Source organism: Capra hircus, chromosome 26 (genome assembly GCF_001704415.2).
Source record: "Capra hircus breed San Clemente chromosome 26, ASM170441v1, whole genome shotgun sequence".
NCBI classification, from domain to species: domain Eukaryota; kingdom Metazoa; phylum Chordata; class Mammalia; order Artiodactyla; family Bovidae; genus Capra; species Capra hircus.
In genome coordinates this window covers 26,001,604-26,028,427 of record NC_030833.1, presented here as the reverse complement: position 1 = coordinate 26,028,427, position 26,824 = coordinate 26,001,604, and the positions used below count along the sequence as shown (strand labels likewise).

General features: G+C 41.6%; 1 protein-coding gene across 1 annotated transcript in view; it reads left to right on the top strand.

The window, feature by feature from the left end:
- Nucleotides 1-26,824, top strand: part of SORCS3 (sortilin related VPS10 domain containing receptor 3) — a 650,187-nt gene that overhangs the window by 513,410 nt on the left and 109,953 nt on the right. Inside the window, exons 9-11 of the mRNA XM_005698449.3 lie at nt 12,046-12,225; nt 24,386-24,532; nt 26,159-26,261. Of these exons, the coding sequence (XP_005698506.3) occupies nt 12,046-12,225; nt 24,386-24,532; nt 26,159-26,261 (430 nt within the window). The remainder of the gene's footprint in view (nt 1-12,045; nt 12,226-24,385; nt 24,533-26,158; nt 26,262-26,824) is intronic.

The following is a 26,824-nucleotide window of genomic DNA, read 5'->3' as shown; positions in this document are numbered from 1 at the left end:
GACAGCAGGCTTTCAGCCTGACTTACCACTGGGGGTTTGGCCTCTGCTCATGTCAGTGAATCTGGGTTCTGTGTTCCCCTCCCAGCAGGATATCCAGGCAAGAGTTTTGATTTCCTATCACTCAAACATACAGTATAACCTTGGGTCATTTCCCAGGACTGATAGTGAAAGGAACACTAGCTTTGAAATCTCTTCTGTGGGTCCCTATCTTTCACAAGGGCCTGTTTGATGAATAGAAGGCCAGACTCAGAATGGCCTAGGTAGAAACTTTATATGCACACACACATATGTGTGTGTGTGTGTCTGAGAGAGAGAGAGAGACATTGTAGCTGATGGGTACATCAGAGAGAGAGAGAGACTGTAGCTGATGGGTACATCCTGCAACTGTGATCCTATACAATGGTCCTATAAAGTCAATTACAGATGTTACAGAAAATGAGAAATTAATGCCCGTGGCCCCTGGGGCCACATATACTTACATATATGTAAGGTGCACAGGTGAGTCCCATGTCTTTCATGCTTCTTTCTACATTTTAATGCTAAGTATAAATGCACTGCTTGTACTTCCATTCCCTTCTGCCACAATGAGTAATTAAAAACGAATAATTTACTATAATGTTAATATCGAATCATGGCATTTTAACTCCTGTTTTTGAAAATCATAACACTTATTCTGTGGACCTCATCCCTTATAAACAGTGGATCCTGGGAGAAGATGGGTTTTAGAACCTCAGTGTGAACATGGGCAGGCCTTAGTTGCATTAAAGCCTCAGTTGCATTATTGAGTCGGCAAAGAAGCAAAGTCTCAGATTGGACATATATCAAATGTAAAGTTACAAAGACTTAGATCTCCAAGCCAGTGCTAAGAAGCATATCATAAAAAGTGAAGTGAGTACAGAGGTAGAAGGGATTATGAGATAAGAAGATAGATAACCATCTACCCCTAGTTGCTTTTATCCATTCATTTATTCATATAATCATGCATATATTCATTCATTTTTTTTCCCTTTCTTTATTCACCCATTGATCTTGTCTTTTTTCCGTATAGGTTTTTACTCAGTGCCATGCATTGAACTAAGCTTTGTGGTTAGAGTGGTATAAGACACAGACATTCCCTACCTTCATAAAGCTTGTATTCTGATAGAGATGGTAAACAAGCAATTGTGGGGATGAGAGGTGTTATAGGCACAGAAGTTCAAGGTCCATTGTGACATAATAGTTTGAGTTCAGTTCAGTTCAGTCGCTCAGTTGTGTCCGACTCTTTGTGACCCCATGAATCGCAGCACACCAGGCCTCCCTGTCCATCACCAACTCCCGGAGTTCACTCAAACTCAAGTCCATCGAGTCAGTGATGCCATCCAACCATCGCATCCTCGGTCGTCCCCTTCTCCTCCTGCCCCCAATCCCTCCCAGCATCAGGGTCTTTTCCAATGAGTCAACTCTTCTCATGAGGTGGCCAAAGTACTGGAGTTTCAGCTTTAGCATCATTCCTTCCAAAGAACACCCAGGGCTGATCTCCTTCAGAATGGAGTGGTTGGATCTCCTTGCAGTCCAAGGGACTCTCAAGAGTCTTCTCCAACACCACAGTTCAAAGGCATCAATTCTTTGGCTCTCAGCATTCTTCACAGTCCAACTCTCACATGCATACATGACCACAGGAATAACCATAGCCTTGACTAGCCGGACCTTAGTCGGCAAAGTGGTTTTGAATATACTATCAAGGTTGGTCATAACTTTTATTCCAAGAAGTAAGCGTCTTTTAATTTTATGGCTGCAATCACCATCTGCAGTGATTTTGGAGCCCAAAAAATAAAGTCTGACACTGTTTCCACTGTTTCCCCATCTATTTCCCATGAAGTGATGGAACCAGATGCCATGATCTTCGTTTTCTGAATGTTGAGCTTTAAGCCAACTTTTTCACTCTCCTCTTTCACTTTCATCAAGAGGCTTTTGAGTTCCTCTTCACTTTCTGCCATAAGGGTGGTGTCATCTGCATATCTGAGGTTATTGATATTTCTCCTGGCAATCTTGATTCCAGCTTGTGTTTCTTCCAGTCCAGCATTTCTCATGATGTACTCTGCATAGAAGTTAAATAAGCAGGGTGACAATATACAGCCTTGACGTATTCCTTTTCCTATTTGGAACCAGTCTGTTGTTCCATGTCCAGTTCTAACTGTTGCTTCCTGACCTGCATACAGATTTCTCAAGAGGCAGATCAAGTGGTCTGGTATTCCCATCTCTCTCAGAATTTTCCACAGTTTATTGTGATCCACACAGTCAAAGGCTTTGGCATAGTCAATAAAGCAGAAATAGATGTTTTTCTGGAACTCTCTTGGTTTTTCATGATCCAGTGGATGTTGGCAATTTGATATCTGGTTCCTCTGCCTTTTCTAAATCCAGCTTCAACATCAGGGAGTTCACGGTTCACGTATTGCTGAAGCCTGGCTTGGAGAATTTTGAGCATTACTTTACTAGCATGTGAGATGAGTGCAATTGTGCGGTAGTTTGAACATTCTTTGGCATTGCCTTTCTTTGGAATTGGAATGAACACTGACCTTTTTCAGTCCTGTGGCCACTGCTGAGTTTTCCAAATTTGCTGGCATATTGAGTGCAGCACTTTCACAGCATCATCTTTCAGGATTTGAAACAGCTCAACTGGAATTCCATCACCTCCATCACTTTTGTTCGTAGTGATGCTTTCTAAGGACCACTTGACTTCACTTTCCAAGATGTCTGGGTCTAGGTTAGTGATCACATCATCATGATTATCTGGGTCATGAAGATCTTTTGTGTACAGTTCTTCTGTGTATTCTTGCCACCTCTTCTTAATATCTTCTGCTTCTGTTAGGTCCATACCATTTCTGTCCTTTATCGAGCCATCCTTGCATGAAATGTTTCCTTGGTATCTCTAATTTTCTTGAAGAGTTCTCTAGTCTTTCCCATTTTGTTGTTTTCCTCTATTTCTTTGCATTGATCGCTGAAGAAGGCTTTCTTATCTCTTCTTGCTATTCTTTGGAACTCTGCATTCAGACACTTATATCTTTCCTTTTCTCCTTTGCTTTTCACCTCTCTTCTTTTCACAGCTATTTGTAAGGCCTCCCCAGACAGCCATTTTGCTTTTTTACATTTCTTTTCCATGGGGATGGTCTTGATCCCTGTCTCCTGTAGTGTCACGAACCTCATTCCATAGTTCATCAGGCACTCTATCTATCAGATCTAGGCCCTTAAATTTATTTCTCACTTTCACTGTATAATCATAAGGTATTTGATTTAGGTCATACCTGAATGGTCTAGCTGTTTTCCCTACTTTCTTCAATTTCAGTCTGAATTTGGTAATAAGGAGTTCATGATCTGAGCCACAGTCTGCTCCTGCTCTTGTTTTTGTTGACTGTATAGAGCTTCTCCATCTTTGGCTACATACAATATAATCAACCTGATTTTGGTGTTGACCATCTGGTGATGTCCATGTGTAGAGTCTTCTCTTTTGTTGTTGGAAGAGGGTGTTTGCCATGACCAGTGCATTTTCTTGGCAAAACTCTATTAGTCTTTGCCCTGCTTCATTCCGCATTCCAAGGCCAAATTTGCCTGTTGTTCCAGGTGTTTCTTGACTTCCTACTTTTGCATTCCAGTCCCCTATAATGAAAAGGACATCTTTTTTGGGTGTTACTTCTAAAAGGTCTTGTAGGTCTTCATAAAACCGTTCAACTTCAGCTTCTTCAGCGTTACTGGTTGGGGCATAGACTTGGATAACTGTGATATTGAATGGTTTGCCTTGGAGAAGAATAGAGATCATTCTGTCATTTTTGAGACTGCATCCAAGTACTGCATTTCGGACTCTCTTGTTGGCCATGATGGCTACTCCATTTCTTCTGAGGGATTCCTTCCCGCAGTAGTAGATATGATGGTCATCTGAGTTAAATTCACCCATTCCAGTCCGTTTTAGTTCACTGATTCCTAGAATGTCGACTTTCACCCTTGCCATCTCTTGTTTGACCACTTCCAATTTGCCTTGATTCATGGACCTGACATTCCAGGTTCCTATGCAATATTGCTCTTTACAGCATCGGATCTTGCTTGTATCACCAGTCCTATCCACAGCTGGGTATTGTTTTTGCTCTGGCTCCATCCCTTCATTCTTTCTGGAGTTATTTCTCCACTGATCTCCAGTAGCATATTGGGCACCTAATGACCTGGGGAGTTCCTCTTTTGGTATACTATCATTTTGCCTTTTCATACTGTTCAAGCTCACCAAATATGGGTAGTGAGGGCTAGTTTTCTAAAGAAAGTGATGCTTATGATGATTCAAGGAAAATGAGGAGTTAACCCTGCAAATAAGTGTTCAGGAAGCTGGTAGAAAATACACACACTGGCCCTATTTTAAGAGAAGGCTTCCCAGGTGGCGCTAATGGTAAAGAGCCTGGCTGCCAGTGCAGGAGATGTAAGAGATGTAGGTTCGATCCCTGGTTTGGGAAGATCCCTTGGAGGAGGAAATGGCAACCCACTCCAGTATTCTTGCCTAGAGAATCCCGTGAACAGAGGAGCCTGGTGGGCTACAGTTCATAGGGTTAAAAGAGTCAGACACAACTGAAGTGACTTAGCATGCACACACATGTGCATATGTTTAACAAACTAGAAGGCCATATTAAGGGACAGGGTTGCATAGAAGAGATGGAGACATTGGCAGGGATCATAGTAAGTAGCCCCAGGGGCCACAGGCATTAATCTCTCACTTTCTGTAATGTCTTTGTGATTGACTTTATAGGACCATTTTATAGGATCATGGTTGCAGGATGTACCTATCAGCTATTCTAAACCCAAGCAGGAAAGAGATACCCTTCTTGCAGAACATGAAGAAGGGGAAGTTCATGATCATGAGAATGACCTTTAGCAGCAGTCTGGTGATTTCCATGTATTGGCCCAGGAAAAGAGTTTCAGGAACTTTCTAAACCACATTCTCCATGTAGCACCTATTTTGTTTCTTTATGTATGCCTATTTTATGTATTTTTAACCTTCTCAGGAAAACAAACAGTTTGCTCCCCTGGGCAGTATGGCTGCAGGTGGGAACAAATGAAGCCTGGCATCGATCACAACCCTAGAACACTCCATTAATGACTAGCAGCCCCATGGCAATTTACTGTGATGGACTACCATCCATGCGGCTCCTCTGATAGAACTTCATCCAGAACAGCTTCTCATTAATATGAGGGCTGCTGTGAAAATAGCTGGATGGTTATTGATCCCCTTTATTAGTCGGCATTGACCCGGATTTTTGTAACCTCGGACTAGGATGTGAGGACAGAGTGGGCGGAAGGAGATTGGTTCTTTCCATTGTTTAAAAATTGAAATGGCTTTTAAGCAAGTTGTTGCCATTCCATGTAGTGCTGCAGCTGCTGCTGGGCATCTTGCTTAAACACAAAAACACAGAAAAGCTCCCTGCCATCATTGCCCTCACACTTCCACTCCCAGTCTGTTCAGAATATGCTCTCCTGGGGCACTCCTTGGCTTTGGAGCGTTTTGCAGGGAAGGAAATGAAGGCCATTAATAATGAGCAGCATTACTAGGGGCAGCAACCTGGTGCTGCGTCCTCCATAACCCAGCCCCTGGGCATCGAGTTGGCGCTCTCAGGCCACTGTCATGAAAAGCACGCACCAGCAGAGGGCTTGGAGCCAGATGATGGGAGCCCTGGCAGCCTCGGGAAAAGACAATGGAGCTCATGAAGAGAATGAACAGAAACCAGGCCTTTCCTTCCAGCTCTGCCACCTGCTCATTGAGCCCAGGTCTTCTCATCTGTGAAATGGGCATCATAATACCATGTGGCAAAGTTGCAAGAATGCAGCAAATGACTTGTTTTTGGTAAAGCATAACATGCTGGGCAAGTCTAAGCAACACTTGTGATCAGGGGAAATACTACTGGTGCTCTTAACCTGCCAGGTGAGTTCCTGATGGGGTCATATACCAGGCTTCTTTTGCTTTCAGAGTTGCTTGCCTCACTGGACCACTCTGAGTCTCATAGACCTCCACTTGTCTCTTAGATTCTGGACTTATTCTTGACTTCCTATTCTAACAGTCATTTCTGCAAGAGAAAAAATTGTTTTTTGCTGGTTTATTTTTATGTGGAACATTGATGACAATGTTGAACTTGACTTGAGATCCAGATTCCTGGGAAACAGCAATGTTTAGGAAATCCTCCTGCCCTTTTGTGTTCCTGAACATGGTGACCTCAAACCCCCCACCCCTGCCTTCTCTTAAATGTTCCTTGCGTTTACCTTTGGCAAGACCAGATTCCTGTCCTTTTTCTCATAAGTGATTAGCTGAATCATTTGTCCCCACCTACCAATCTGGATAAAATGCTTGTTAATTCAACTGGACCAAACTTAAGTCTGACTTTTCTTCTGAGAATCACCTGACCTTAAGGAAAACAATTTCCTGTCTACCTATTCACATCACTCCCCACAGTTCATTCCAGCCTTGCTTCACTTCTCCCAATACAAGTGATTCTTTTCTGCCCTCACTCTGGGGGTGCTTGCAGATATTTTGATCAGAGTGCTTTTGCTATTACAATAGTGTTTTCAGATAAAGCCTCTCCTTACCTGAGTCTGGGTTTGTTTCTGACAGTAGAAACCCCACTTTTTTTTTTTTTTCTGGTTTCCCTTCCTGGATCCTATTCCTTTGCCATCCTTAAAATGTTGATGTTCCTGAGTTCTGCTTGCATAAATCCCACAGTTAATCCCACTTTGAATAATGAAAGAGGAGGGGGGAAATAAGTTCAGATAATTTATTATAATGATAGTGATATTAACCTTTTCCTTAATTTCCTTAATGTTTGCATTTCCCCAAATGCTGATTTAGCCTTCCTTGCTGTGTCACAGCCTTACTTCCTAAAGAGTCATCTGTCGTTCTAACCTCTTTTCTCCCTTTCATTCACTCTTGAACTTGCTGCTAGTTTTCCTCAGCTCTCCCACATCCATCTCTCCACTATTCCACTAAAAATCTGTTAGCCATTGTTACTGCCTACGTGCCAAATCCAACCAGACATCTCCATATCTTTATCTTTTCCTGTTTTTTTTTTTCAACCTCTCTGGAGCATCTGACACTGGTGGGAGAAAAATTAATTTTTGGTGTGTAGATCCCCTTTGGCAGTGCTGTTGTTGTTGTTGTTTTTCCTGATTTCCTTTCCTGGATCCCCTTCCCTTGCTATCCTTAAAATGTTGATGTTCTTAAGTTCTCCTTGCATCCTTCATGGTTCCTGAGTGACCTCATTCCTTCTCTTCATACCAATGAGTTCTGTATCCACAGCTCCTGTGCGCATCTGTGCATTAAATTCTGAACGGCATTGTTAACTGCCTGTTAGAGGTACCTCCCCTTCATGGTCCCATTCAACAACTGAGCTCAGAGTCTCTCCCTTTGGTCCTTTATGTCTCCTCCTCCTCACACGTTTACTTACTTACTTCATTGATTTACTCAGGAGGCTGTGTTGATGTCTACCACACGCTAGATGCTCTGCTGCTGCTGCTGCTGAGTCGCATCAGTCCAACTCTGTGCGACCCCATAGATGGCAGCCCACCAGGCTCCCCCATCCCTGGGATTCTCCAGGCAAGAACACTGGAGTGGGTTGCCATTTCCTTCTCCAGTGCATGAAAGTGAAAAGTGAAAGTGAAGTCGCTCAGTCATATCCGACTCTTAGCGACCCCATGGACTGTAGCCTACTAGGTTCCTCTGTCCATGGGATTCTCCAGGCAAGAGTACTGGAGTGGGTTGCCATTGCCTTCTCCGAGATACTCTGGTAAGTGCTAAAAATAGACTAATAAAAAAGAGAGACATAGCTTCCGCTCTCTGGGAGCTTAGAGTCTAGAGAGAGCCAGACATCACACAAATAATTATAGAAGTGATTATTAATCTTGATTGTAATGAATACTCTAAGAAAAAATAGAAAATTTTGCAATTCAGATATCTGAGATATTAAAGGTATGGCCTTCTGCCTTAGCCCCTGTAGATGCCACCTCCTTACTACTTCAGCAGTTCATTCCATAGGGCTTTTATAGAGAATCTACTTCCTCAGTTCAGCCCTTGTACACTCCTGCCTAGAAGGTTGCCATGACCTTTTAAGCCTTCTCCTTGCCTCTAGCATTGCCCCATTTTAATCCACTCTTCACAGTGCTTCCACACTGAATATCATCATGTAAAGAATTTGATCATCTTAAACAAAATCTATGCATTGACCAACTCTAATCTTCTCCTTCTGCTTCAAATCTTATGTCAACTTTGTACCCTCTTCAGGGTAGAACTTCACTGTGACATGCAGAACCCCTAGTAATGTGCCCACTCTCTATCTTCATCTTCCGCAGCAAAAAATGGCCTTCAGGCTCTTCTAGGTTCCATACAATCCCATGAATGCTCCACCCTCTCTCTCACCTCTAAGCCTTTGTACTCCTTTCACCATTTTCGGGATGTCTATTGTAGTCCTTAGTCAAGTTCACAAAAGGCTACACAAGTTTGTGATATCTCCACCACCAAGTGGGCATCTTCTTGAAGTCAGGACCTAAGTTTTATTCTTCTCTGTATTTATTATGGTGTTTGGCACAAGAATGAAGTTATATTGGGCCCAGATTAAATAAAATGTTTCAATAACACAGAGGTATTTTTATTATTGTTCATCTAGGAAGCTGAACGGAGAAGGCAATGGCACCCCACTCCAGTACTCTTGCCTGGAAAATCCCATGGGTGGAGGAGCCTGGTAGGCTGCAGTCCATGGGGTCGCTAAGAGTCTTGACATGACTGAGTAATGTCACTTTCACTTTTCACTTTCATGCATTGGAGAAGGAAATGGCAACCCACTCCAGTGTTCTTGCCTGGAGAATCCCAGGGATGGTGGAACCTGGTGGGCTACCGTCTATGGGGTCGCACAGAGTCAGACACGACTGAAGTGACTTAACAGCAGCAGCAGGAAGTTGTAAGCTTAGATTTTTCAAAAAGCAACTATGATTCTTCCTAGTGACTGTATTGGGAGGATGTAGGGGAAGTGTTATTTATAATCATTTAAATAAGGAAGTGACACATGCTTTGAAATTAGATTAGGGTAGCAAGATGAAAGAAATAAGTTTTATTGTCATTCATATTCCTATTGGGCCAATTTTAAGTAACAATGCTCTTTTGTTGTTGTTTTTCTGGAAGACTTAATATTCTGATTCTTGGTTGACCCCTGTTCAACTCTAAGACTTGTTAAGGGAGGGGACACATCGTTCAGAGTTTTTCAAAAATTGATGCCCCAAATTGCATGCACCAGCATCATCTGGAGGGTTGTTCAGGTGGTAGAACCCAAGGTTCCACACCAGACACACTGAGTCTGAATCTCAGGCATTGGGTCGCATGAGTCTGCATGCTATCAGGAGCTCCAGGCCAGACCGATGCACACTGCATTATACACCCATTGGTAAGGAGTTTAACCTCTCTAGGTAGTCTTAGGCTCAAATCTTAGTAATGTACTAATCAAAGCTAAGTGACTTTGATTAGCTAAGGAATTCTCAAGCAGAAATCCCATAACTCTATATAGTAGAGAGTAGTCCCTCATCCTGGAGCCTGGAATTACTGCTCACCAGGTGACACGGTCCCAGTGCAGGTCTAAGATGTACTCACAGCAAATCTGGCTGCTTCTAATCCTGACCATGCCCCAGTGTTTTAAGTTGTTTCCTTGCCCCACCCCCCTGCCCAACACTTCTTTTACATTAGTTTAGTCTAAAATAACTTAGCTCATTCATTTTTATGACCAAAACATCTGGGGAAAGCCAAGCATTTCTATTGCATTTTTAACAGGGTAAGTGAATTTAATCCGAATTTCCTGCAGCTGCTATTTACCCTCCTACTGGGTTCCTGGGCTTTCATTCCACACCAGCACAACATGACTTCATCAGATGGTTTTTAAGAGTAAGCCTCATTTCCATTTTCAAGCACCTCAGCAGGAACCTGCAATTCTACAAGGTGTGTAAACACGAACGAGCAGAGCAAGTGAGGTCTTAGTCAAGGTGACCTCGGAAGTCCAAGGCTAGAGGCTGAGATTTCACAGAGGATCTCCAATAAAAAAGATCCAGGACTCCTTTTCTTACTTTCCCCACCTCCCAGCTGTCCAAATCAAATGTTTGCTTCTTTTGAAAAAGCCTCTCGGAGGAGCTCTCCATGGTTCTGATATTATAGACATGGCTGCTCCTGTTTTGTTGAAACCATTTCTGGGAAAGGTGGGTCAAATAAGGTAAAGGCTAGATCCAGCCTACTTGTTTACTTACTGTTAGTTCACTCGCCTGTGTCCCTGTCACTGTGCTTCCCGCATCAGTGACAAGGATGCCTCTCTTTTGCTTTTTCAGCATGCTATTACTCCTTGGCAGATACACTTGTATATTCATAGTTATTCATTTTAAAAATTACTCTTGTTTTGTCAAATGTTTATCCAGGTCAACATTTCCTTCTGACAGTATGCAAACTGGGTTTTGAAAACTATTTTGAATTCTGAATTATTAGAAATGATTTTAGAAATGACCCAGTCATTTCTAAATACAATTAGAATTAGGAATTAGGAATACAAATTAAAGTGGCTTCAGGGACCAAGAAGGTAACATTAATATATATGTATAGGCAGACAATAGGAATCTTTGGGTATGCAAGGCTAAGACTTCAATGAGTACTGACTCCATCTAAAATACTACACTTTCAGGTATATGGTAGAGGCTTTGGTCAAACCAAGGGCTTCCCTGGTGGCTGAGAGGAAAAGAAATCCACCTGCCAGTGCAGCAGATGTGGGTTCAATCCCTGGGTCAGGAAGACCTCCTGGTGAAGGAAATGGCAGTCCCCTCCATATTTTTGTCTGTGAAATCCCATGGACAGAGGAGCCTGGTGGGCTTCCATCCATGGAGCTGTGGAAAAGTCAGATAGGACTTAGTGACTGAACAACAATAACAATAATAGTCAGACCAAACAATTATGATTCACATTCATTTCATGGGTCATTCATTTGCAACTTCTGGTTTAGCAGTTATGTATACAACTAGTTAGAAGCTAACAGTTAGGTTAGAGTCATGTCACAGAGGTTCAAAACATGGTTTGGCTACTTATGAGGTATATAATCCAAAGCAAGTTGGTAAACCTCTGTGTGCCTTATTTAATTTCTTAGTAAAATGGAAATAATCATACTACCTCCACTGTAGAATTATTTGGATTTTTTAAATTGAAATAATGCATTTAGAGTATGCCCAAATGTTAGTTATTTTTATTGTTAGCTTAACCTCTTCACTCTGTTCAGTGAGAAATTGGACGCTCAGGGAAGCTAACATGTTCAGTATCATGCAGCTGACTTATAGTAGAACACTATTGTGACCCAGAACTCTGAATTCAAGGTTAAATATCCTTTCCTCTATAATCTGTGGTTTTTAAATATTATTCTATTAGCAGTAGAACCCTTCCCCTCCCCGCACCCCCGCCCCCCCGCAACCTTTTACTCCTAAAACATTACACAGAACTCCGTGATATAACAAATCTAAGTAGTGCTGGTATGTTTGAAACAGATTTGGAAACCCAGAGCCCCACCCATTGGCTGTGCCTCTGGGCCACCCTTCTTCCAATCCGCATCTGAAGATTCCCAAGAAAGGCATGAAAACCACTATCCTAGAAATGTTGAAACCATAGATTAAGATGGAGTGAAGGGAGAGGCCCTGTCTTTTTTTCATGTGTGGGTTTCCTCACGCAAGATTGTATGTCTCTGTTAGCGCTAACACCACTTTTCAGTTATAAAAATAAAAAATGAAAGTGGATAAATCCCCTGAAGCCATGGAAAATGATACCCACCAAAGCCCCTTGCACCCATCTTACTGTCACTTAGCAAGGAGCAGAAATCACGAAGCTCATAATTTATAGCCTTGGCCCAACACAGAATTGTTTAATATTGCCTATAACTCAAGCTTTTCCTCAGCCATTTCATAAGTCATGGTAATTACTCTGGGTCCCAGTGGGCACGGTGATATGGAGATCTGCTGCCTTACGGGCTTTCCATCTTCTTCCAGGACATGCACATCATTAGTACCAATGAGAACCAAGTGTTTGCAGCGGTCCAGGAGTGGAACCAGAATGACACGTACAACCTCTACATCTCAGACACACGCGGGATCTACTTCACGCTGGCCATGGAGAACATTAAGAGCAGCCGAGGTCTGATGGGAAACATCATTATTGAATTGTATGAGGTATGTAGCCAACATTATCCTGCACTGGAATCTGCCTCTCTTTTTCATGAGTTCTAACAATATGAACACAAGCATTGGAGTCATAAAGTTCTGAGTTCAGATATCAGCTGTGTGTGTACTTAGCTGTTGTGATTTGGGGCAAAGGACTTAACTTCTCTGTGCCTCAATTCCCTCACCTGTAAAATGGGGATAAAACATCTATCTAATAAAATTATTGTGAGAATGAGGGGTAATGTTTGTAAAGCACCTTGTGTGGTAGTTGACTCAATAAGCCTTCAACAAATGGTAGCTAGAGTCGATGTCTTAAATATAGCATGATTGTAGCCAGAAGTGAAGGTACTTGACATCAGTGATCTCTTAAGTACCCTTTTCAAATCAGTGCTTCTTTCTATGAAGTCTAGGTGGAGGGATTAGTACTATTTGTATGCTTTAAATTATTTGGAAAACCATGTTTTATGAGCAACTTTATAAGAGAAGAAAGCAAATATCAGTGGTAGGAGTGAAGGTTTCTCTAAAATGCCACCAGATGCCAACACCTATGTATGGGAAAGAACTGGCCTTGACTTAACACTGAAATTTTCTTATTTTTAAATATGATAACCTTCATTGGGTTTATATCTATCTATCTATAGATATACATATATACACACACACCAGTTAAAGAATAATTTATCTAGGAAACCAAGTGACTCCATTTAGAGACTATATTAAGAAAGCAACCTAATTGTTTCAGTAACCCTAATGATATATTGTATGTCTGTACTTCTAGTAATAATGTATGTGATCTTTCTCAGTGACTACTTCAACTAGATGGATTGATTTTAGCAAAGTAGGTATGTCTCATTATCTCCAACATTTACTAGTAACTTGTGGTCAGACCCCTAAATACTGTGCTGGTGGAGGTCATTCATTCGCAGTTGCCTCTTGGGGGTGGTAGCTGCAGATTGCTTGCAGAAGCTGCTTCCATGTGACTTTTCCCCTTTGAGAAGTGGGAGTGGCTGTCAAAACAGAGAGGTGGGTGCATGGACTTCTGCTTTACAGTGGTCTCTTCTGAGCTTCTCATGTCAAAGTTCCAGGATCCCCTACTCTGGTATCTAACTTGGTTGCTCATTTACTAACAGTGATGGAAATATATAAGATCCCAATTATTTTACAAGGTAGAAGGAGGATTGCAAAAAGGCATGGGGTGAATGGAAATATATAAAAAGAAGGAGAGACATGAATGTCAGGGAAGAAATACCCTGATTTTCTAGGAAGTAGACTGGTGCTGAAATAATTCACTTAGCAACAAGATTCCAGCCTGGGAAATGACCTAGATTTCTTCCCAAAGTTGTAAAGACCCCACTAGAGATGACTAAAGAGTGTAAATGGCTTTGAGAAGCTTACATTTTCATGCCTCTAATCACACTAGGAGGCAGGACTATACCTTTGTTATTGTGCAGTAAGTCGCATCTGTGGGAAGGTTTGGATGAATGTTCCCAGGATGGAGGCCATTCCTGTTTGCGCAAGTAAGCCTATAGAGGTAAGAGGATTATTCATGCTCCTGTGGTCAGAGCCCATTAAGAGAGGTAGACTTTGCTGCAGATGACCTTTAGTTGAGAAATCCGTTTCTCAGACTCTGCTGATATGGTATGGAGTGCATTTTGCCTCTGTGCTGTTCCTTTTCCTTAAAAAAAAAAAAAAAAAAAAAAAAAAAAGGGTTCCTGAAATTCCTTGGTCATTTAGAACAATGAGACATTCTGCTCTGGAGTATGAATCAAAATGAAGAATGTGCCAAGATACATGTGATTTTTTTTTTTTTTTATCTTGCTGAAGTTGGTCTTGTTGAGGGAAAAAAAATTACATGGTGTCATTGCGTTCACATAGAAGCAAGATATATCAGGCAAGGTAACTTCTCTAGAGCCAATTCTGTTGTCCTTGTTCTTCCTTCATTTTTATCAGGGTTGATTGTATCCCTGTATTGTGTTCAAGTCCATGAGGAAAGCAGGAAAGACAAGAGTCCTTCCCCTCAGGGAGCTTGCAATCTAGTTTTTTGGGCTTTGAAGGGGTCCATAAATGAATTTCCTCTTCTTCCTGCCCAAGAGTGAAAACAATTGAGATAGAAGCAAAAGGTGAGACAAAAGGAGATCAGATACCAGCTTTATTGCCTTTAAAAGCATGAAGGAGGAAGTGTTCTTGGTAATACTGCTCCCCAGAATTGAACTCATCCATCCAGTTTCAGGCAGAAACTGTGAATCAAAAGCTCTCTTATAGAAGCCTGTCTTCATAACACCACAACCTTGTGATACAGAGGATGTGATCTCTGCAAGCAGATTATAAGAACAGTTGAGTTAGGGATGCATTGCGCCTGCCCAGTTCTTTTTCTCAATGTTACTGATCTGACCATCAATACATTTGCTCTCAGGAGGAAGAGAGGAAGAAGCGGAATGTCAAGAATGACAGAAGCCAAGAGTTAGAGAGAGATGGTATAAATTTTTAAGTCCGTGAGCTAGCCAGTCTAATTGTGTAGAATAGATGGTTGTCAGGTACAAGAATGAATGCTGGATAAGAAGCTGGGGTTCAGATTCTAAAAGGCTTTTAATACCAAGGGAATAAATTGTGTCTTGACACTATCTGGACCATGACCATATTGAAGATTTTTATAGGGTGATCCTGTTTTGCACCTGGATATGCATTCTGCGATTTGGAGATAAAGCTCAATTTAATTGGTCTTTAGGGATCATTAGACTTTAACTTTCTTCACTGGAGATTCTCATAGAAACTCAGATTGTGTACCATATGGCCAGTTAACAAAGAGACTATAATTTTTGTGGACTCTAGATGCCCTTGAATAATACAGCTGGAAAAAAACAGCATGCTTTTACATTCAATTTCATTTAAATTAACACACTTTTGTGAAGTGTATTTTGTTTGATGAGGCTGGTGCATGAGACCATCTCCTGGAAAGATGTAAGTGACTCTAATAGAGTTGTGATCATGGTCCAATTTGTATTAGAGGTATCATTCCTGTATGTTATAGAATTACTGTAAGAGTAAAACTAATTCTAATTTGATGAATCTGGGGAGTCTTGCAGATGAGTTGGTTTAAATGATGAATTGTTAGAGCATGAGAGTAAGGCATGCCTGCGTCCCAGCATGAGAAGAGAACCAGAGTCTGATGAGTAGAGGTCCATTTTATTAGAATGTGAGATGACCTTGGAAAATAATTGGGATAAAAATTTAAAGATGCTAGGAAAGAGCTTGACTAAAGGGTTGGACATTTATTCTCCAGGCTACTGTATCTCTGTTTTCTCTTTACATCTAGCAAATAAATATATGCATGACTTAGTCCCTGTGCCAAGTTAATTCAAAGATTTATATTCTAGTGTAACAGAATCTGTTCTTCCTTGTCTAAGATGCGCATAGTTAACACAGATGTGAAGTGGCTTGAGCTGCCCATGGCCACTTGGAGCTACTGGTGCATCATTCTGTCTTCTACGTGAACCTCTTCTTGGCATTGGAAAGGGAACAAAGAAAGTAAGAATTTATTTGAGAAGTTTACCTTCTAGTCTTTGGCGCTAAGAGACCCTGGAGACCAATGGGGATCAATCTCACCCAACTCCGTAAACTCTAAAGGGAAATATTGTTCATTTCCTGGTCTGTTGGAGCAGTTTACTGCTAAAGAGGGACTCTTGTCCACTCCCTGCCTCAGAGTGCAGTATTGGCATGGCTGTAATTGTACAATCGGGGGAGAAAATGCTTCTTGAAGGCCAAATAATAATCCCTTCTTTAAGATGACAGAGCCCATTCCATCCAAGGTTGATGCTGGCAATCAGTGTAGCTCATTAGGTGTGTTCACCATTACTCTTATGACACTCTTTCCATGTAGAGTTCTGTTGTTGTTTTTTCATTTCTCTAAATATAAACTGTGTTTCTTCTTAGATGTTCTCCATTGATAAATCCAGTTACAAATATTATTTCCAACAGTCTCAATTGTATTATGGAGACATGCTTTGAGCTGCTGCATTTTCTTCAGTATTTTCCAACTTGTAAATCTGTACAGTAATAACGATGGTATACCAAATAATTCCTTAAATGCCCTCGTTGAATGAATATATAACACAAGTTACACAGCCATTTTTACAATCAAGAAAAAAGAAGTAAAAAAGAAATAGGTGAAATTAATTCTAATGTTAAATGTTATTTAACTAGAAATCTAAAATACTATCATTTAAGTATATATTTAACATGAAAAATTGCTAATGAAATATTTTATATTTTTGTCATACCAAGTCTGTAATATCCTGGGTGCATTTTACACTTCCCAAGCATCTCAATTCATATGCTAAATTTTCAGCATAAATACTTCATCAGTATTTTCATTTCATAAAATTTATAGCAGAAAAGGTAGATTCACATACCCTGGTGATTCCAAACATATTTAGAAGTTTGCCAGTAACTGAATCTGATCTCAGTTTTAAATTTATATTTAAATTGGTTAAAATTAAATAAAACTAAAAGTCAGTTTCTCAGTCCTACTGGCCGCATTTCAAGTGTTCAGGAGCCCTATGGGGCTAGTGGCTATGGTATTGGACAGCATAACTCTTAATTTTATATATATATATATATACATATATATATATATGTATACTTTTTCTTATTTATCTGTTATAGCATCTCCATATGGTTGATATTATTCCCTGTTGTGCCTGTGAGAGTACAAAGATGTAGAGAACTTGGTAACTTGACTCGGGTCACACAGCTAGTAAAAGGGAGAAGCTATCTGTGAACCAACTTATGTCCATTTGACCGAAAAGTTCAGCCTCTTCCTATTACACATTTTTTTTTCACATTCATTTTTTTAAATTGAGGGATACTTCATGTGCAGTAAAATTTAGCCTTTCTGGTTCTATGAGTCTTAACAGAGGTATGTGCATCTACCACCATAATCAAGACATAGAACACTGAATATATGGGATGTTGTCCCCAAACATTCCCCCTTATGGCCCTTTTGTGATCACTCTCCTCCCATCCAAAGTCACTGGCAAGCCGATATGGTTTCTCTCCCTCCAGTTTTGCCTTTTCTCCATTTTCATATGAATGAAATTGTGCAGTAGGGAGTCTTTTGAGTCTAGCTTCTTTCACTTGAGATCCATCCATGTCATTGAGTATCAGGAGATGTTCCTTTCTTTCTATTGCTGCATAGCGCTGCATTGCCTGCGTGTATTCTTGCTTGTTCATTCATTTGCCAGTTGAAGGTTATTTGCCAGTTACTCAGGTTGTTTCCAGATCTGTGTGACTATGAATGAAATGTCTGTAAACACTCATGTGAACATAAGTTTTTCTTCCTCATGGATAAATACCTAGAAGTAGAATTGCTAGGTCCAATGTGTGTGTTTGTTGTTGTTCAGTTGCTTTAAGTCATGTCTAACTATGGACTCCTCTGTCCTTCGCTGTCTCCCAGAGTTTGCTCAAGTTCATGTCCATTGAGTCGGTGATGCTATCTAACCATCTTATTTTTTTTTTTTATTTTTATTTTTTTAAAATTTTTTATTTATTTTTTTTTTTAAAATTTTAAAATCTTAAATTCTTACATGCGTTCCCAAACATGAACCCCCCTCCCACCTCCCTCCCCCCAACATCTCTCTGGGTCATCCCCATGCACCTGCCCCAAGCAAGCTGCTGCTTCCTTCTCCTTTTGTATTCATTCTTTCCCAGCATCAGGCTCTTCCCCAGTGAGTCAGCTCTTCACATCAGGTAGCCAAAGTACTGGAGCTTCAACCTTAGCAACCGTTCTTCCAATGAATATTCAGGATTGATTTCTTTTAGGATTATCTGCTTTGATCTCCAAGGGCCTCTCAAAAATGTGTTTATGTTTATAAAAAGCCACCAAGCCATTTCTTAACTGGCAATGTCATTTTGTTCTCCACCAGAGATGAAAGCAAGTTCTAGCTGCTTCACATCTTTACCAATACTTGGTATTATCAGGTGTGTGTGTGCATGTGGGGGCGGGGAGGTGGGGAGTGTGTGGCATGCGTGTGTGTTTAGACATTCTTTTAGAGGCCTAGTGGTACTTTGTTAGTTCTGTTTAGATTTCCTAATGACTAATTATATCTTGACCTCACTATACTTGGTTGGATGGATAAAACGAAACTCTGAGCCACCCTTAGTGTTCTGGCCTCTTTGCCCATATTATTGACATTTCATTGCTTTCCTTATCTCCAGGGACTGCCCTCCACCCACTGCCTTATCTTGACCTTACATTACCCTTCTTTGGACAGATGGACAACTACTTATAAACTCCATGGGGACACTTTACCCAAACTAATCTTCTTCAGCTCCTCACCACAGGTCCAACTCTAGGGACAGCCCGAGGCACGCCATGATAATTGCTTTTCTCAGCAGAACCCTGGTTTCCTTGTCCTGAGGGCCCAGGGGAGTGAGCGACAGATGAGCATGCCACCTGGACTCAGTGCTGTGCCAAGGGGCTGCTGTCAGTGTCCCTTTGCACCTCAGATTGATTCCCAGGGGGAAAGTGGGTCATGCAGGCCTGAGATCTTGTATCAATACGACCCTCTTCTGTGGGGACTACCGCAAGTTGGTACCTTTCTCCTTGAGCTCTCGAGGCCAACAGCAGCAGCTATGCTTCTGATTTCAAACCACAGTGGACCATAGCATGTTTAAGTTTATCAGATTCTAAATGCTTCCTTGAATGGAGAAGCTAAAATGTGTGTCTTATTCTCCAGTCTCTTTATACTGCATGTAGTGCAGGCAAGTAGTGTTCCATGGAACTTTTGTTTTGGATATATATATATATATATATATATATATATATATATATATATGTAGCTACATGTGTACACATATATGCATATATGGTTATGAGTCTACTAGGTGGCAATGAAAATGGATTTCATACTTGGGCTGTGATTGAAAAGTTTGAAAGCTATTGGCCTAGGATATGGAAAGCAAAGCGCCCTCCAAACTTGCAGGCCATTTATTCAAGAGATGGAGCCAAAAAAGCAATTCAGCAGCAATGATGGGGCTTAGAAGAATCCAAATACAAATGGAAAGTGTTCCTTTTTTCCCCCAGAAAAGACTGAGATTTCTTGGGCATTATGTGCAGCTGCAGGAGGAAAACCCTCAGAGATGCATCTGGGTTCCCTCAAAATCTCTCCTTTCTGTATCTTTTCAGTCTCCATTCTTATGATTTTGCTCCCAGACTAAGTGAGGCACACAGAAAATACCCACCTGAGGGGTGGGGTTCTTAGGGGAGAAATGCTAATGTAATACTGGTGTATATTTTCCGAGCATGCTTATCCAGAAGAACACAAGAAGCAGCAGAGTGGCTAGCAATTCATGCTAGAATGCGTCAAACCAGGAGGCAGGGGGTGCAGGTGACAGACAAGAGGCTGATTCTGACCTATTTATATTCTAGAAATTAGACAGCAAGGCCCCTGGTGCACAATGGAGAGGGGCAACTGGCATGAGAGAGAGGTGGCGTTATTAACTAGTAATACACCAGAAAAAGTACCAGCCCTGTATCTAAAGAGAATAACGAAAGGCCTCCATTAGGCAGAAGGTTCTAAGGAAACTCAGATTCGATTCCTTGTGAGGAATTATCAGTAACTGGGTTTGAGACAGACACCTTTGTAGTTGGTTTTAAAGACTGAGGTGATCGCAGAGCCTCACAGAACTTGGATGAGTATATGAGGTACCAGCCTTCCTGAAATGACACTGTCTCTGAGCAGCTAAGGCAGGGAGGGTACCACTGGGAAAGGCCATAACGCTGACACCACTGTCCCTCACCCCACCCTGGCTTCTGTCCTTTCCCATCCTCTGTTCACAATAGGATTCTAATCAATTCCATCCTTGGCCCTTTGTCAAATTCCCCTAGTGGTGTCCTTCCCAGTCTGTTCTCCTCCAGACATGCCCTGTTCGTTTTTTGTTATTTATTTATTTTATATTTGGGTTGGCATTCTTTATTCTCTTTCAAGGCCAGTCAGGTTACTTAAAAAAAAAAAAAAGCACTTCTCATTTCATCAGCTAAATTATGTCATTAAAAATCAAACAAACAAACAAAAAAACCAGAAGAGCTGACTTCTATGAAAGTCTTTCCCTTTGCTCCCACTGGGATCCTCTCAGAACTGCAATACACCTCAATTCACGATGGCCCTCAAAGAATGGGGGTAGGTATGAATACAATTAAAATATCGAGATATCTGAGTGTTATCTAGAAAACATGCTGAAGTCTTGTTTATATATATCTAGACAATTTGAATTACCTTTCCTTTGGAACTTAAATGGAAAGTCAAGACAACATAGATTGCTGTCATTCTAAATATCTCTTCTTATTGCTCAGATGTGGGCAGAGAAGTAATAAAAGTGAGTCAAATCTGTGCTTACTTGAACCGTTCTGGATGATAAATCTCCTCACTCTGTAGCTACTTGTGTTGTGGCAATGCTCTTCTTCCTTCAGAATATCAAAGATATGCAAATCCCAACACATGGGGAACTCTGGCAAGAGTGTCTACATTATCTGTGGTATCCTTTGCCAACCAACGGAGGAAAAAAAGAAAAGGAAGGGCTTATTCCACCTTTTTAAAAGTGACAATTGGCTGAGACCGAAGATAAAATAAGAATTATCCAAAGTCCACAGTGAACTGGCGTCACAGCCAATGATAGGGGCCAGGTCACCAAGCTGGGTCATCTGAGACAGAAAACATCTCAGTTCAGTTCAGTCACTGAGTCGTGTCTAACTCTTTGCAACTCCATGGACCGCAGTACACCAGGCTCCCTGTCCATCACTAACTCCCAGAGTTTACTCAAACTCATGTCCATTGAGTCAGTGATGCCACCCAACCATCTCATCCTCTGTCATCCCCTTCTCCTCCCACCTTCAATCTTTTGCAGCATCAGGGTCTTTTCCAACAAGTCAGTTCTTTGCATCTGGTGGCTGAAGTATTGGAGTTTCAGCTTCAGCATCAGTCCTTCCAATAAGTATTCAGGACTGATTTCCTTTAGGATGGACTGGTTGGATCTCCTTGCAGTCCAAGGGATTCTCGAGAGTCTTCTCCAACACTATAGTTCATAAGCATCAATTCTTTAGTGCTCAGCTTTCTTTATAGTCCAACTCTCACATCCATTCATGACTACTGGAAAAACCATAGTTTGACTAGATGGACCTTTGTTGGCAAGGTAATGTCTCTGCTTTTTAATATGCTGTCTAGGTTGGTCATAAATTTTCTTCCAAGGAGCAAGTGTCTTTTAATTTCATAGCTGCAATCACCATCTACAGGGATTTTGGAGTCCAAATAAATAAAGTCTGTCACTGTTTCTACTGTTTCCCCATCTATTTGCCATGAAGTGAAGGGGCCAGATGCCATGATCTTAGTTTTTGAATGTTGAGTTTTAAGCCAAAATTTTTACAGTCCCCTCTTCACTTTCATGAAGAGGCTCTTTGGTTCTTCTTCACTTTCTGGCAGAAGTGTGGTGTCATCTGCATATCTGAGGTTATTGATATTTCTCCTGGTAATTTTGATTCCAGCTTGTGATTCATCCAGCCTGGCATTTTGCATGATGTACTCTGCATATAAGTTAAATAAGCAGGGTGACAATATACAGCCTGGACATACTCCTTTCCCAGTTTGAAACCAGTTTGTTGTTACATGTCCAGTTCTGACTGTTGCTTCTTGACCTGCATGTAGATTTCTCAGGAGGCAGGTCAGGTGGTCCGGTATTCCCATCTCTTTAAGAATTTTCCACAGTTTGTTGTGATCCTTTATCCTTAATTATCTTATTGATTAACTTATTAAGAGAACATCTACTTCACTACTAATCAGGACACTTCAACTTACTACCATTACAGATTATACGTTGATGCCTTGAAAACCTGTCTGTAAGCCCCCTCTGAGCAAAATTCTATGTTCTCTGATTTTATTTATTTTTAATTTTTATTGAAATATAGTTGATTTACAATGTCAGCAGTGGCCACAGGACTGGAAAAGGTCAGTTTTCATTCCAGTTGCAGAGAAACGCAATGCCAAAGAATGCTCAAACTGCCGTACAATTGCACTCTTCTCACACGCTAGTAAAGTAATGCTCAAAATTCTCCAAGCCAGGCTTCAGCAATATGTGAATTGTGAATTTCCAGATATTCAAGCTGGTTTTAGAAAAGGCAGAGGAACCAGAGATCAAATTGCCAACATCCACTGGATCATGAAAAACCAAGAGAGTTCCAGAAAAACATTTATTTCTGCTTTATTGACTATGCCAAAGCCTTTGACTGTGTGGATCACAATAAACTGTGGAAAATTCTGAAAGAGATGAGAACACCAGATTACCTGACCTGCCTCTTGAGAAACCTCTATGCAGGTCAGGAAGCAACAGTTAGAACTGGACATGGCACAACAGACTGGTTCCAAATAGGAAAAGGAGTACGTCAAGGCTGTATATTGTCACCCTGCTTATTTAACTTCTATGCAGAGTACATCATGAGAAACGCTGGACTGGAAGAAACACAAGCTGGAATCAAGATTGCCGGGAGAAATATCAATAACCTCAGATAAGCAGATGACACCACCCTGATGGCAGAAAGTGAGGAAGAACTAAAGAGCCTCTTTATGAAAGTGAAAGAGAAGAGTGAAAAGGTTGGCTTAAAACTCAACATTCAGAAAACGAAGATCATGGCATCCGTTCGCATCACTTCATGGCAAATAGAAAGGGAAACAGTGGATACAGTTGCTGACTTTAATTTTCTGGGCTCCCAAAGCACTGCAGATGGTGACTGTAGCCATGAAATTAAAAGATGCTTACTCCTTGGAAGGAAAGTTATGACCAACCTAGACAGCATATTAAAAAGCCGAGACATTACTTTGCCAACAAAGGTCCATCTAGTCAAAGTTATGGTTTTTCCAGTAGTCATGAATGGATGTGAGAGTTGGACTATAAAGAAGGCTGAGCGCTGAAGAATTGATGGTTTTGAACTGTGGTGTTGGAGAAGACTCTTGAGAGTCCCTTGGACTACAAGGAGATCCAACCAGTCCATCCTAAAGGAGATCAGTCTTGGGTGTTCATTGGAAGGACTGATGCTGAAGCTGAAACTCCAATACTTTTGCCACCTGATGAGAAGAGCTGACTCATTTGAAAAGACCCTGATGCTGGGAAAGATTAAGGACAAGAGGAGAAGGGGACAACAGAAGATGAGATGCCTGGTTGGCATCACCGGCTCGATGGACATGGGTTTGGGTGGACTCCAAGAGTTGGTGATGGACAGGGAGGCCTGGTGTGGTGCAGTTCATGGGGTCACAAAGAGTCAGACACACCTGAGCAACTGAACTGAACTGAATAATATTTCAGGTGTACATAAAAGTGATTCAGTTTTATATATATATGTGTGTGTGTATATGTATATATAATACACACACATATGTATATATTTATATATATATATGTGTGTTTGTATTCTTTTTCAGATTCTTTTCCATTATTATAAGTTATTGTAAGATACTGTATATACTTCTTGGTGCTATGCAGCAGGTCTTTCTTTATCTAGCTTTCTTTATCTATTTTATATATAGTAGTATATGTTGGTTAGCTCAAATGTTCTCTAGGGTAACTACTTCGGTTGTTATCAACTACTCCCACCCCAGAGGAAATTTTGGTAGTTAATTAAGGATAAATAAATTAATTAAGGGTAAAGTCCTCTGAACAAAGTACAGAGATGTGTAGAGTGGGGCAAAGAAGATGAGTAAGAGGAGGATGGAATATCTGGTTTGTGGCGGGAAGTGGTTGAGGGAGTTGGAGGGTTGTGTGGAGGCCAGCAGCTGCTGCTGCTGCTAAGTTGCTTCAGTCGTGTCCGACTCTGTGAAACTCCATAGATGGCAGCCCACCAGGCTCCTCTGTCCCTGGGATTCTCCAGGCAAGAATAATGAGCTTAAACTTCTCCTGCAGACCATGTGGAATATGACATTTCTCACCATGCTCCTCCCCTTTTCCTCTTGTGTACCTCAACACACTGTGGACAATCCTGGGGCATTTCTCCCTGCCGCTGCTGCTGCTGCTGCTGTCGCTTCAGTCGTGTCTGATTCTGTGCGGTTCCATAGACGGCCTCCCTACGCTTCTCCAAAACTATCAGCATTTTGGCCCAACGTGGTTTTCCATCTCTCGCCCTTTTTCCTAGGTAGCCGGTATCAAAGGGATATTCCTGGCAAACAAGAAGGTGGATGACCAGGTGAAGACATACATCACCTACAACAAAGGCAGGGATTGGCGCCTCCTGCAAGCTCCAGATATGGACCTGAGAGGGAACCCAGTACACTGCCTGCTGGTCAGTGTCCTGGTCTCATGTGAGACCACAGGGCAGGCTACTTACCTGGGGATGCTCCATCAGGGGCCTTAGGGCCTTATTCTACCAAAGAGGCCTTAGGAATGTTCCTGGTGCTGGCCAGGGATTTCCTACAACTCCTAGGGTATTGATCTGTGGACTCAGACTGCCATATCATCTGGATGGAAAGTTCAGTTGGATTCCACAAGCTTTTTACTTGAGAATATACTATGTGCTACAACTTCTAGTAAGAGAAAGATGCATAAGAGAAAGCCTGTGCCCAAGGGTCCCAGGCAGAGCTCAGTAGTGATAAATACCTATTAGCTGATACTGATATGATACCATTTGATAAGTGCTTGAAAATGGGCAAGGTAAGTAAAAGTTGCATTAGAAGCCCAAGAAATGCAGGCTGGTATATCCACATGGACAAGAGTTAATCTCTCAGCATTCCTAGGGTTCCAGCTCTATGGGATATTGACATAGGCACATAGAGGATCTAATGTATAAGACATTATCTCTGTTCTCAGGGGCTGCAACATCAAATGAGGAGGGAAGACAGATCATTAACAGTGAAATTCACAACCCTCATTGCCCACTTATAGAGGACATATGTGAGAAACATTTCTACAGTCCCAGAAATGATTATGTTTCCCCTTCGCAAAAAAAGTTGCTTTTCACTACTTACTGAATATTCCGGACATGATGTTAAAAACTGGGAGTATGGTGGTAAATAGGATTAACATGGCCTTTTCCTTTTGCAGTTTTCAGTCCAGCTCCATGTTTTTGGCTTGGGGTACTAGGAAGCGCAGAGACATATGCCTGCCTGTGTCCAAGAACTGGTCACAGCAAGAACTCCCCCCTCCCTAAACCTTACCCATGGACTCATCTTATTTTATTAACCTAATTTTCTCCTTTCCCAAATTTCACAATTTTTAAATATATTTTTTTATTATGTGTCTACATCTCTCTAAATCCCTAATCCTTTTAAAGAAACTCAACTAGGGATAAATAAGTAAAGAAGACAAACTTATACAAGTTTCAGATAATGGCTTCAGACATTTTAAGTGAAATTCAAAGTAAAATTATAAACAGGAACCAAACCCATGAAGCAGAAAGAGGGACCATCTGATTGAAGAAGAGGGTAGAGAGTCAAGGCTGTCTCTCTTGACTTCCCCCTCCACTGCTCCCAGTGGCCCCACAGAGCTCCAAGAAGCAGAGTGTGATGGCCACGGTCAAAGATGGGAGAAGGTCAGTGTCATCCTGTGGGTTGGACGGAATGGTCAGGAGGCTTCACGAGGCTGACCATGAACTGGACCTGGATAGATAGAGTGGGAGTGGGAAAGGGAGGGGAAGCATACAATTGTGGTGGGAGCAGGGACAGGAAGGGGCCCATGGATGGTGCTCAGGGCAGGTTCTGATGTGACTCTATCATCTGTTCAAGGAGAGATGACTCCTGCCCCAGGTCATCTCTTGGGGCAGTGAGTGAGTGACTCACACCTAACCCTCGCTGCTCCTGGAAGGTTGGCACCTGTGAGCCCTGTATCTGGTGGGGCAGGGATGCATGTCAGGAGCTCCCTGACAGGAATGAAGTTCCCAGGAATGAAACTACTTTCTTCTTCTCCATTTTAGCCTTTCTGCTCCCTACACCTACACTTGCAGATCTCCGAAAATCCATATTCCTCAGGAAGAATCTCCAGCAAGGAGACAGCTCCAGGGCTCGTGGTGGCTACAGGTAAGGAGGACTGAGCTTCTTCCCTGCTGAGGGCTTCTGGCATATGTCATGACCTCTTTGTAATCATTTGAGCATCAGATAAAAGCTGTGGGCATTCATCCCAGAAAACAGGCAGAATTTGTGGAACTGCAAGGCCAATCTAATAACCCAGGCAAAGAGCTCCAGAACCTTGTAACTCTTGGTAAATGCAACATTTCACATGGTCATAGGGCAGTCCCCCGTGTTAGCTAGAGGCCAGAGTTCCTTTTCAAGTCGTCTGACTGATCAGAAAGGTTGTTTATAGGTGTAATAGGGAATTCTCACTTTAAGAAAACGTGATATATGAACTTCTTAGCTCACCAAGTATAAGTTGGGGTAGTTTTCTCTTTGCACAGAGGATTCTTTACAAAAGGTTTCACCCCAGAGCTGTTTTTAATCAGGAGGTCTCTGGTGCGTGTAAAGGTTTGTTTACACATGATTAACCACTTGGCTGAGGGCCTGGGGGAAAGGGCAGAAAAACTCCAGGTTGCATTGTTGGAACCACTGTCCACTGAACATCAATCAGAAATGAAGATAAAACAACT